The following is a 13683-nucleotide window of genomic DNA, read 5'->3' on the forward strand; positions in this document are numbered from 1 at the left end:
TAATCAAGGAATTAATCTTTAATTTTCACAGCCCTAATATATATATATATATATATATATATATATATATATATATATATATATATATATATATACACACACACACACACACACACACACTATTACCATATGTATTGGGATGTCTGCCTTTACACGCACATGAACATTAATAGCATCCCAGTCTTCGTTTTTAGGTTTCAATATTGAGTTAGCCTACCCTTTGCAGCTATAACGGGTTCAACTCTTCTGGGAAGTCTGTCCACAATGTTTAGGAGTGTGTCTATGGGAATGTTTGACCATTCTTCCAGAAGAGTATTTGTGAGGTCAGGCACTGATGTTGTACAAGAGGACCTGGCTCGCAGTTTCTGCTCTAATTCATCCCAAAGGTATTCTGTCGCGTTGAGGTTAGGACTCTGTACAGGCCAGTCAACTTTCTTGACCCCAAACCTGCTCATTCATATCTTTATGGACCTTGCTTCGTGCACTGGTCCAAATCATTTGGTGGAGGGGGGATTATGATGTGGGGTTGGGGTTTTCAGGGGTTGGCCCCATAGTTCCAGTGAAGGGGACTCCTAAGGTGTCAGCATAACAAGACATTTTGGAAAATGTCATGCTCCGATAAACACACTGCTAAAACTTGTAGACAGTCTTACACAGAAGAGTTGAAGTTGTTAGAGCTACAAAGGGTGGGCAAACTCAATATAGAACCCTACAGAATAAAACTGGTGTAGCACCCTCTACCAATAGGTAGGTGCTAGTAATAGGTTTTTACTAGGAACTGTAAGCACCGGCAAATTTAGGCAGGCCTATCTGTTTTGATCTGGGGGCTGGAAGTGGTCAAAGTAGCAATGGGTGTTACCACCTGTGCTTTAGTTATGTTCTGGAAGAGGGGCAGGGCCTAGAACTGGAGTGGCAGGTAGCTTGTGTGGGAGCCCTGACCAATTCCCAAATGGTATTGTCAGGGGATGGGCCTCCTATATAAGCTGAGGCAACATGCCACTGGGGAGAGATGTCGGCTGAGTGAAGTGAGGAATGATCTCAGGAGAACTGCGAGGGAACTTTGCCTCTACATGGTCATTGGCATTGTCATCACACATGGTCCAGTCAAGTTCCTTATCAAGGACTCAGGGTAGTGAAAGGTTGGTGAGTGTTACTATAGTGGAGGGCTGGCTGGATGTGCCAGGAAGTCTGTAAGGAACTTTGCTTCTATACGGTCATTAGCAAAGTCTTCATCATTTACACGGTGAATGATGGGGAGTCCTGGATTAGAGGAGTCACTGTGGGGATCTGTGTCAAATCGATGTGGCCTGAGGGCACAGGATTTTCAAGTTGGGCAGGCTTGGAACAGTAGTCCACCATCCATGAGAAAGCTTGTAACCAAACTTGACCACTGGGCACCAATTTTCAGCTTTCGGCGCTCTCACATTTTGAATGACACATACTCAGTCATACAACACTGTACCCATATGAAAGTTTTGTCCTTTTTCCACACAAATAGAGCTTTCTTTTGGTGGTATTTAATCACCATTGGGCTTTTTATTTTGTGTGCTATAAAGGAAAAAAAAATACTGAAAATTCTGTAAAATAACGAAATTTTTCTTCATTTCTGTTATAAAATGTAGCAAACTAGTAATTTTTCTTCATACATTTTGGAAAAAAATTATACTTCTACATATCTTTGGTAAAAATAAGTACAAATTGGTGTATATTATTTGGTCTTTGTGAAAGTTCACAAGCTATGGTGCCAATATCTGAAAATTAATCACACCTAAAGTCTCATTTCTTGAGACCCTAACATGCCAGAAAAGTACAAATACCCCCCAAATGACCCCTTATTGGAAAGAAGACATTCTAAGGTATTTAGAAATAGGCATGGTGAGTTTTTTGAAGTTGTAATTTTTTCCCACAATTATTGCAAAATCAAGATTTTTTATTTTTTTCTACCCCACAAAACTGTCATATTAGCAGGTTATTTCTCACACACAGCATATGCATACCACAAATTACACCCCAAAACACATTCTGCTATTACTACCGAGTATGGCGATACTACATGTGTGAGACTTTTACACAGCGTGGCCACATATAGAGGCCCAACATGCAGGGAGCACCTTCAGGCGTTCTGGAGCACCCAGGCCAATTCTGACATTTCTCTCCTACATGTAAAAATCATCATTTATTTGCTGGAAAATTACATAGAACCCAAAAACATTATATATATATATATATATATATATATATATTTTTTTTAGCAAAGATCCTAGAGAATACAATGACGTCTGTTGCAACTTTTTATCTTACACGGTATTTGCGCATCAATTTTTTTGGGGGAAAAAACAAACAGTTTTGTGCTTTAAAAAAAATAAAAAAAGGTAAAGTTAGCACAATGTTTTTGCATAATGTGAAAGATGAAGTTACGCCGAGTAAATAGATATCTAACATGTCACCCTTCAAAATTGCACATGCTCATGGAATGGCGCCAAACTTTGCTACTTAAAAATCCCCATAGGCGACGCTTTAAAATGTTTTACTGGTTACATGTTTTGAGTTACAGAGAAGGTCTAAGGCCAAAATGATTGCTCTCGCACTAACGTTCACAGTGATACCTCACATGTGTGGTTTGAACACTGTTTTCATATGTGGGCGGGACTTACATATGCGTTCACTTCTGCATGCGTGAGTACACGGGTACAAGGGCGCTTTAAAAAAAAATAAAAAATTTATTGTTCATTTTACTTGACATTACTTGTGATTTTATTTTGACACATTTTCCCGTCCAAAAATGTTTTGTTAATTTTTGATAGGTACTCTTTACAGTGAGATATGGGGTCAATAAGACCCCACATCTCACCTCTAGGCTGGGAAGCCTGAAATAAAAAAATAAAATAAAAAAACTATCCTGGCTTCGATCGTAGCGGTGAGTTGGTGGAAGCACCGGAGTGCGGCAGGAAGGGGGACATCCCCTCTTGCCTCCCTAAGAACCATCAGGCAGTGGAACAGCCGATATGATCATTCTTATGGTATAGGGAATCGCCGGCTGAAAAAGTTGATATCTGAATGATACTTGTAGCTGCAGGCATCATTCGGATATCCCCAAACAAAGTCAAGGACGTCATATGACGGCCAGTGGGCACGAAGTGGTTAAAACGCATTTCTTTTCTTTTTTTTACACAAAGTTGTCCATTTGTACAATGTTTCTAACACATGGCATGTATATACCAAAAATGACACCCCAAAATAGATTCTCCTACTCGTCCTGAGTATGGCGATACCAAATGTGTGAGACTTCCACAGCCTAGCCACATACGGAGGCCGAGTATGGCTGAGAATGGCAGGGTATCGCAGAGTATGGCAGGGTATCGCAGAGTATGGCAGGGTATTGCAGAGTATGGCAGGGTATGGCAGAGTATGGTTGGGTATGGCAGGGTATTGCAGAGTATAGCTGGGCATGGCAGACTATGGCTGGGCATGGCAGACTATGGCTGGGCATGGCAGACTATGGCTGGGTATGGCAGGGTATTGCAGAGTATGGCAGGGTATTACAGAGTATGGCAGAGTATGGCTGGGTATGGCAGAGTATGGAGGGATGGCTGAGCATGGATGAATGGATGGATGGCTGGATGCGACTTCAATTGTCACTGAGCAGCGCTGTGGGCACTACAGATCCAGCCCACAGTGCTGCTGCCATCAGGTCTCTCCCCTCGCACTGTACAGATCGGTACAGAGAGGGGAGGGAGGAACCTGCGTCATGATGACACCGGTTTGTTTACAAGTGAACGCTCCGTCATTTGACAGAGCGATCATGTGGTAAACGGCCGCTATCAGTGGCCGTTTACTGTGATCCGCCGGGTCCGGAGGACCCGTCGGTCACGGATGTTCCAGGGGGCGCGCGGGAGCGAGATTCTGTGAGAACGTCCATGGACGGCCTCCCAGAATATGCCGACCGCACTGTAGCCGTCTTTTGGCTATGGCCCAGTCGGCATGTGGTTAAACTACAAGGCCTCTGGGGAGAGGCACTGCAGGCCTCAGGTCTAGAAGCAGCAAGCAACCAGAGCCTGCTTAAGGACTCATTCAGAGTGGGTCCTTTTTGCCCAAAGAGGATGTGACAGTACTTCAGTTCAGGATAAGTTTGTGCAGGAGGGGAACTAGAGGAGAAGCTTTGTGCAGGAGGAAAGAAGTTTCTGGGAACATCATTTCTACACGGTCAGAAAGTGATGTCTTCATTCTCTACACGGTATTGAATGGGGAATTCTTGGAAGTAAATAGTCTGTGGGAGTAGAGCAGAGAAGGAGCAACAGTCTGCATGAGATGCAGGAGGAAAAACATAACAGTTACAGGTGCACATCATATCTTCTGGCTCTAAATATGTGCTATTGTGTATAATCTCTAAAATATGATGGCAATTGAAACATCCTATGGGCATACCAAGTTGTACCCCCAATAAAACATAACAAAACCAGCAAAAGACTGTTCTTTGTCTCTAAACAGAAAAAGAAGAATTACTCTTGCGCTCATGAGGGTGTTAATAGTGTAAAAAATTGTAGTAATATTTAAAATGACAAAACTGAAGAAGATGATGATAATGTGTGTCCCACTTCCTAAACTGACCAGGGGTGGTCTGAAGAAGACTGTGTGTGAAGGGTGGTTGTAAGGCGCGTGATCAAACGCTTGCATCAAAGTCATACGGTTTATTCTTGTACAATAGAATACATACATAAAAAAATAAATATATATACATATATATATATATATATATATATATACACCCTTCCCACACAGTGTTCTTGGTCTCTGCAAGTGATGTATGGAGTCTGGCTCTTGCCTCTACTAGTGGCAACTACACCGCTACACTAGGATGCCATTAAAGTTCATGTGCGTGTAAAAGGCAGGCGTCACAATACTTTTGGTAATACTGTGTACACTCACACATGCATGTGTGTTTGAGCTTTGGGGTGCACACCCTAATGCATAGGGCTGTGAACACCTATGGTTCCACTTCCACTCCCAGTTCTAGTCTCCATATTTCCATGCACAAAATCCTAAAATAGGAATAAATCATTTACTTTTGTAAATGTGTAGGGTGGCAAGGCAATGATTGTAAATACCCTGTTTTAAATAGAAATAGCTGCACTCTTTGTACAGTGAAGAATGTTTAATGCTAATGATTATTCTGTATTAAAATGAAATAACATCCCATTTCTGAAGCATAGGCATTACAAGGAATGCAAGCGACAAAGCACAATGTTCCCTCTGCCTTGGAAGAGGAAAATTTAGAAACTTCCTCTTAATTTTGCAAACTTCTCTCTAGTTCAGAAAGCAATATTAATGTGGACCTTCACTTCAAAACTACACTTTATTTTAGTTGAATTCTCCCCCTGCCTTTTCTCATCAGTCTAAAAAATGGCAATGTTCTTCTATTTACCCCTTTTTTATTTTCCAGGTTGCCCTCTGCATCCAATCTAGCCTAGGTATGAATAACAACTCCTCTGCACCTGAAGTCTCCTTGCATATGGAGGCCATATGTTACAGGAGGTAACAGCCAAAGGAGGGCAGACTTGGTGGTGTCCCATCAGGGGGCTGGCTGCCTGAACCATAAAGAGACAACCAACTATTGATGACGTCAGACACAAAAATCATGTCACGGGACCTGGTGTGCACAACCAATTGGTGCATGACAGCAGACCAATGTTGTATTCAGGGGAAGTATGAGTATATATTTTTTTAAGATAACTGCTTAAAAAACAGGCAATTCTGACATTTCTAACATAGATGAAAGAATCTGCATTTTTTTTTGATAGAATCCCCAAATGTAATATATATTTTTTTAAATCAGACACCATTTAGAATACAATGTTAGTTGTTGCAATTTTTGAAGTCCACAATACTTGTACAGCCATTTTTAAAACGCAGATTTTCAGGAACAAATACACTTTAATGATGATGTTATGCTGAGTAAATAGATACCCAACATGTCACACTTTAAAATTGCACATGCACTGGTGGAATGGTGACAAACTGCAATAACTATAGACCATCTCCACAGACGATGTTTTAAAAACCTTTACAGGTTTCCAGTTTAAACAGGAAGTCTGGTGCTAGAACGAATGATCTTGCTCTGATGTTCGTGGTGATTTTTCACATTGTGTGAGCAGTTTAAATATGCGTACAGGATGTATAAGTTTGCATTTGCACGTTAGCACAGGGGGACCTTTTTTTTAATTTTTTTTATTTATTTTTTATTTACATTTTTTTAAACTGTCTTTAATTTTTTTTTTTGCTAACTTTATTGCTATCAAAAGGGAGGTACTCTTTACTGAGAGATCTGGGGTCTTTTAGACACCAGATCTCTCCTCCACCCTCAAAAGCATCTGCGCAAACCTAGATTGGTTTGATCAAATGCTTTACAAGCCGGTAACGGCTTGTAATCGTCACCTGGAACCAGAAGATCATTGTCGCTTCTTGTTTCTTACATCACAGGGGGAGGGGGTAGGTTAAGCACCTTCCTCCCCTCACAATGCTCCAGGACACAACATGGCAGTCCCAGGCTCCTTGATTGTATGGCAGAGCCAGGAGGCAGGTGGGATAGGGAGAGCCACTTCCGCACCCTGTAAAAAGGGATCCAGGTGGCTGTAGGGCCGCTCGGATCACTTCTACATTTAATCCCATCGCTGGCTGAAAATGTTGGCACCTGGAGCTGCTTATACAAAGAGCCTCCACATGCACAAAACATGTGGTACAGCAGCGTCTTTGGCAGATAGGTATTGGGATGTCATTGCATCATTGACAAATCTAGTTAATTTAAAGCAGAAGTTCAGTCAAACAGCTGAAACAGTTTAGATTCATATGTGAGTGCGTTTACCTGAAAAGGGATTTGTAGCTTTGCCCAGCTAGCTCTACCAGACAGCACAACATGGTTAGTGACCACACTTTTCAACCGTGCAGTAAAGCAAGATAGTTTGGTTACCTTGCAGTTTCCAGCCTGTAACTGAAGTGGAGGAGCAAAGCACACAGATTAGGCCATTGCTATGCTTTCTCCTGCTGTTTGTATGTCCTTGTCACCACACATGCACGAAGCTGACTGGCTAACTCCGAGTACTGACCCTTCCTCTCCAATTTTTTTGTTTTAAATGACAAACATGTTAAGCTGGCCATACACCTATAGATTATCTGCAGATTTTCTATGGTTAGATAGAAAAAGTGCAACAGATTTCTCCATGTTTGCTAAACGATGGAGGAATCTCCCACTTTTTCCATCTAACCATAGAAAATCTGCAGATAATCTATAGGTGTATGGCCAGCGTTATACTTACCTGCTCTGTGCAGTTGATTTGCACAGAGCAGCCTGGATCCTCCACTTCACGGGTCCCTCTCCGCTGCTTCTGGCCCCTCGCTCCTGTCAAGTGCCCCCAAAACAAGCAGCTTGCTATGAGGGCACTCGAGCCAAGTCGCAGCTCCGTGTGTTCATTCAGACACGGAAGTTGCCTTTTGGCCCCCCCTCTCTCTCTCTCCTGATTGGCAAATTGACTTTGATTGACAGCAGTGGGAGCCAATGGCACCCTTGCCGTGTCTCAGCCAATCAGGAGGGAGAGTCCCAGACAGCCAAGGGACTCATGGACATTGCTGGACAGAGATGGGTCTCAGGAAAGTATTAGGGGATGCTGGGGAGGCTGCTACACACAGAAGGTTTTTTATCTTAATGCATTGAATGCATTAAGATAAAAAAAAAAAAATTCTGCCTTTACAACAAGACAGAGTCAGATTCTTACATTAGTTGCCTGTAAAACACACTTAAGATTTTTTTTTTTAAATAAATACATAACTGCATTATAAAAACACAAAATTTCCCACGACACTTACCAGCTAGCCTGAAAAAAAAAACTTGTATACATCTGTTTAGATTTCACACTTAAGATTACTGTATTTCAGCATAATAATTTTGAGAGTATTTCCTTTTAATACTCACAATAAAAACATTTTACTAGTTTCCCCCATAAGGGAAGTTCATACAGTTCATACAGTTCTAGGTATTCTAAACAAATTAATCTACGTGGAGCTACCTAAGAGAAAACTGTATTTCACCTAGAATAATAAGAAAAAAAAAGACAATCAAGAGGCATGCCCTAGTTAACTTGCTGATCTATATTTCTTTTCACACAATAAATATAAAGGGACCTATTTTAGGAGTAGGGCGATGTAGGGATTGACTTATCTGTCCATCTTACTACAAGAACATTGGATGAAATATCTGTTTAATGACGTAATGTTCATGCAATCAAATACAAAAATCTTTGCAACGCAATAAATACATGGCATGATTAAAACCATTAGCATGCATTGTCGTCTGAAAAAAAAATGGAATATGGAATGACCACTTCCACAAAATATGAATTTCCAGTATCTCCCAGAAGTTGAAGTCAGCGATGAATGTAATTCCAGTTAATGTGTGGCTTCCTGCTTGTGTTAAAGAGGGGTTGTGTAATACTGAAGAAAATGAGTTTGTTGAAGGGAATGCGTGAAAGCTACTTCACTGCTATTTAACTGTGTTATGGACTTCTGATAAGTGTGAAATAAAAAAAAGAGGTTAAATGACATGTTAGTCATTAACATGAAGCTGCAACAAGCTATTGCTAAGCAATAAAACAAAACCTTTTAGGAATATAATGGTTTCTATCATACAGAAGTAAAATGTTGACAACCCTAAGGCATTTCCACAAGTACACTCTGGGTAATGATAGTATTCGCCAATATGTTTATTGTTTAACTAGGGAAGAGGTTGTGGAATTATATAGCACTGTAGGAGGCATTGCCAGCTCCAGACAACTACTTTAGCTATGAAGAAATTTTAATCCACAAAGACGTTGAGATAATAAAAAAAAGTACTTTGTAATTTGTAAACCAGTAATACATTTATGCCAGTGTATTTGCAGGGGGCATTATTTGCACCTAAAAAAACTATTCACAGTTCATTAAACTGTTTACTATGACATATTTAATGTGATATTTTTTTTGGCATCTACCAGATGTGGGAAAAATGAGCACATCTAAACTGAAGGTCATAAGTGGGTGAGGTTATGCAAAATCACTTCTGACTGCAACTCAGTGGGAGATAGAGGCTCAACATCAACCCTTTAGACTCACAGACTTTTGGTGGATTCTCAAGAGAACCCTTTTAGTACAGCGGTCAACAGTGGCAGCCCATTTTCTTTCAGCCTCCTCTTCCTCTTCTAACAGACATCTCTTCTCAGCCTTGCTAAGAGTCCTGTCACTTACAGGGCGCACAAGGTGGGTTAAGTTCAAATGACTGTATAGACTCCTCTCCACCACATAGGTTATGTTAAATTCACTGACTGTTCGACCTCGCGGCCTTCGGTGAGGAAAGACACTGTTGCCACTTCTACACCTCTGGCGGAAAGTTTGTTGGTCACAGGCAGGGGAGGGCATTCCTTTCCTGGCTGGTCGCTGACAGAGAAAAGCTCTAGCACATGAGTAGTTAGAGTCAAGTTTCTTCAGTCGTATCTGTTTTCTGATGTTTTGCACCTCTTCCAAAGAAACCAAAAGGTGATGCTTGTTCCTGTTTCTGTCATAAAAACAAACACTTTCTGTACTTACCCCATGGCTTAAAGAACCTAGGCTTTTCTTTAATTCTCGTTCTGTCATGGAGCGAGAGACTTTTTGGGACTTTTCATCCTCTGGATAGGAAAAAAATGTTCCAATCTTCTTTGGGGGTTTGATGAGACCCCTGCTATCAGATTTGCTCAAAGTTTTTACAAGTTTTCTGTTAACACTCATTGTTTCAAGGTTTCCAGATGATGGCGACACTGAATATAGGCTATCTTCTGGCTGTGCTTTTTCCAGTGAATTATCTCTACATTGCGGTTTCTTATGAACTCCAGAATAAAGTGCAGATTTATCATCCACAATAGGAGTGCTGTGAACTGCATCTTCCAGACCTATTGAAGGAAATACACACTATAAGACTATGTAGGTTATACAATTCCAGGAATGTGGGACATGACCACTATTGCATAAGCTGTTAGTAGATAATGCAGGGATACCATTGTTGTAACAGACTTATCACTTACTTACTCCTATGTCTTGGGTATGCATGTGTAACATCTTTGCCCCCAAGTGCCCCTTTATACCCAGTAAGGGGATCTTAACCACTTCAGCCCCGGACCATTTTGCTGGCCAAAGACCAGACCACTTTTTGCGATTTGGCACTGCGTTGATTTAACTGATAATTGCGCGGTCATGCAACGTGACTCCCAAACAAAATTGACGTCCTTTTTTTCCCACAAATAGAACTTTCTTTTGGTGGTATTTGATCACCCCTGCGGTTTTTATTTTTTGCGCTATAAACAAGAATAGAGCGACAATTTTGAAAAAAAAACGCATTATTTTTGACTTTTTGTTATAATAAATATCCCCCAAAAATATCTAAAAAAAAAAATGTTTCCCTCAGTTTAGGCCGATACGTATTCTTCTACATATTTTTGGTAGAAAAAAAATCGCAATGAGCGATTGATTGGTTTGCGCAAAAGTTATAACGTTTACAAAATAGGGGATAGTTTTATGGCATTTTTATTAATAATTTTGTTTTTTACTAATAATGGCGGCGATCAGCGATTTTTATTGCGACTGCGACATTATGGCGGGCACATCAGACATTTTTGACACATTTTTGGGACCATTGTCATTTATACAGAAATCACTGCTATACAAATGCAGTGATTCCTGTGTAAATGACACTGGCAGTGAAGGGGTTAACCAGTGGGTGGCAGTGTAGGGGTTAAGCGTTCCTAGTGATGTGTTACTAACTGTGTAGGGCTGGGCTTTCTTTTAGTGAACACTGATCTCTGTTCCAATCACATGGAGCAGAGATCAGTGTCACTTGTTGCTAGGCAGAATGGGGAGATGTTGTTTACAACAGCATCTCTCTGTTTAGCCGCTCCACAATCGCGGGTATGCCCGCGGGACCTGCAACCGGACTCGCGACCGGACTCATGGGGGTCCCGACCAGCATGCGACAGGGCGGTATTAAAGATTGGACGTAACTGTACACCAATATGCCTGCCCGTGCCATTCTGCCTGACGTACATTGGCGTGCGCTGGTCGGGAAGTGGTTAAACCAGTTTATGGATTTTATTTATTCACTTTAAAATACAACAGTTAAGTGTGAGGGTAGCATGAATAGCCAGTCATTTTAGTTTTAAGATTGCAGTGGTGCAGAAACAAATCAGTGGGTAAGTTCACTGATGCCCACTCAAAACTAAAATATAAGCAAGATGAGCCTTATGCCACGTACACACGATCGAAAATTTGGCCAGAAAAAGACCGATGAGAGCTTTTGGTCAGAAAATGTGATCTTGTGTATGTTCCATCTGACTATTGCTGGCTGAATTTCGACCAGCAAAAGATTGGGAGCATGTTCTCAATTTTACGGTCGGAAAAGTTGCTATCCGAAAATGCGTTAGTGTGTATGCAATTCCAACGCGCAAAAACTCACGCATGCTCAGATTCAACTACGAGACGGAAGCTACTGGCTATTGAACTTCCTTTTTCTAGTCCTGTCATACGTGTTATACGTCACCACGGTTGGAATTTGGTGAGACTGTGTGTATGCAAGACAGTTTGAGCGAAATCCCGTTGGAATTCCATTGGGAAAACCATCAGAACTTTTTCCGACCAAAATTCCGATTGTGTGTATGCGGCATAAGAAGCAAAGGAGTAATAATCATAAACTATAGCTCTAACCTCACAAAGCTAATTCAAATTGAAGGGTAACCTCACAGTGATCTCTACACTATGTTACCTTGATGTTACATGAAAGGTATAAATCTAACACAGAACACACAGCAACTTTACCTGCTGTCTCTTTGCTATCCTAAAACTTCTGTGTGTTTAAGAGTGTGCTCAGGTTTTTACTGGCTTAGATGTATGACAACTCTGGCAGGCATTTCAAATGTAGGACTATCATATACTGTAGATACTGAGAAAATTGCTGGACCATGTAAACCAGGCTACGTTAAGTGGGTTTAGGAAACAGACTCTCAAATGCAACTAATTATGGAATGTTCTTTGTTTTTGGCTTAATACATGATTTTCTTAGCATTGTTATTATTTATTGATTTTGCAAAGCCATATTCACCTTCTGTACTGGGTTTCTTCATTTCTTCTGCTCTGATAAGCTTCTTCCTGACTCTTCGAGTAGAGTTCACTAGCTTGTGAAGCCTCTTGAACTTCACTGACTCCTCTGACTCTTCATCAGACTGTTCTCTCGACTAGTAGGGAAGGAGAAAATACACACAAATAGATAGAGAACAACAAAGCAAAAGTACAGATGGTAATAATTTCACTCATATGTGTTGAAAATACTGCTGCCTCAATGGCAACACTTTATTTTACCATAAGTTAGGCCACACTGACAACACTGTAAAAAATATGGCCGCCTATAATTGCGATTACTTAAAATTTGCTGTATTGGAATCATAGCTGCTCTTCATCTTCAGTAAAGCTTCATATTGATCCTAATCAGTTTCCCTCTCAATTGTGATCAGAAAAATACAGAGGTCTCAAGTCATTTTTAAACGTAACATTCTGAGTTTAGGGAACATTTGGACAGAAAACAGATCTAGCCTCAAAAAAGCAGATTGTTTTAGATTCTTTCAGACAACATATCTGTAAAAAAAATAAACATATATATATATATATATATACACACACAAAGGCAGCATTATCCCTCAAGCAGACATATCAAGCACTATAAAGTTAAGCAACAGCCTCAGATATAAGATATTTTTGGTATACTCAGAGTTGATTTAACTTTTTTTAATTGCATCCAACACATGGCACATAAATACTATAACTAAAACGGAATTTCAAATGTAATTACACACAAATAAAGGAACTCATATAAAAGGACCAGTAAAAATAAATGATAAGTTACATCTACTTAACACAACTGTTATTACAGCTCTAAAATATGAATTAAGAATCCAAACAAATTATCTATGGCACTGAACATAAAAATCTAATGCAATGATCTCTTTTTCTAACAGAAATTACACTCTCGCTGGCTTAAATGCTGCAGAATCTCACTAGCAATGGAGCAGCACCAAAATGACAACTCGCAGGTTCCACTAGTGATGCCCTGGGAGAAGGGATCTGTATTAGTGATTCTGTGGTGAGCTCTTACCTGTGATAAAATTGGTAATTTGACATAAGTGGGAAAAAAATATCATCTTGACAACATTTTCATCCTATTCCTGAGGTATTTTGTACAAATAATATGACATACAAAACACTAACTGAAATTTTCAGTGTACCTGGATCATTTCAAAACCTGCCCTCGGGGCATTTGGCAAGAGGCATTTCTATGCCTGCAACTGAACTTTCAAAGCAAACTGTCCCTTCTTCATATAAAGCTGCTCTGACATTCACATATGATTATCACATATGTAGGAGGGAGGGCCTTAAAGTTGCTGTAGGTTCACATCCTTGGGTCATATGTAAATCATCTTATTTTAATCCTTCCATGACTAAGCGGCGCTTTAATTTTTTTTTACGGTTACCAGGTTAGAGATACAGAGGACTAGTGCTAGAATTATTGCTCTCGCTCTGATGATCACGGTGATACCTCACATGTGTGATTTGAACACCGTTTACATATGTAGGTGCGGCTTC

The 13683-nt window shown here is 40.4% G+C and overlaps 1 protein-coding gene across 8 annotated transcripts in view; it reads right to left on the minus strand.

The window, feature by feature from the left end:
- Nucleotides 1-13683, minus strand: part of SASH1 (SAM and SH3 domain containing 1) — a 279554-nt gene that overhangs the window by 64906 nt on the left and 200965 nt on the right. For 4 of the 8 annotated variants that reach the window (XM_077486691.1, XM_077486692.1, XM_077486690.1 and 1 more), the window contains 2 exons: nt 12149-12281; nt 9139-9950 (listed from right to left, as the gene is read on the minus strand). The exons of 2 other annotated variants lie outside the window; for them this stretch is intronic. In XM_077486691.1, coding sequence (XP_077342817.1) covers nt 9139-9950; nt 12149-12281 — 945 coding nt within the window. The remainder of the gene's footprint in view (nt 1-9138; nt 9951-12148; nt 12282-13683) is intronic. 2 more of the 8 variants (XM_077486693.1, XM_077486697.1) reach the window with 1 other exon arrangement.

The sequence above is a fragment of the Lithobates pipiens genome, unplaced genomic scaffold, assembly GCF_037356315.1.
Source record: "Lithobates pipiens isolate NorthernLeopardFrog02 unplaced genomic scaffold, aLitPip1_a1.2 Scaffold_18, whole genome shotgun sequence".
Taxonomy (NCBI): domain Eukaryota; kingdom Metazoa; phylum Chordata; class Amphibia; order Anura; family Ranidae; genus Lithobates; species Lithobates pipiens.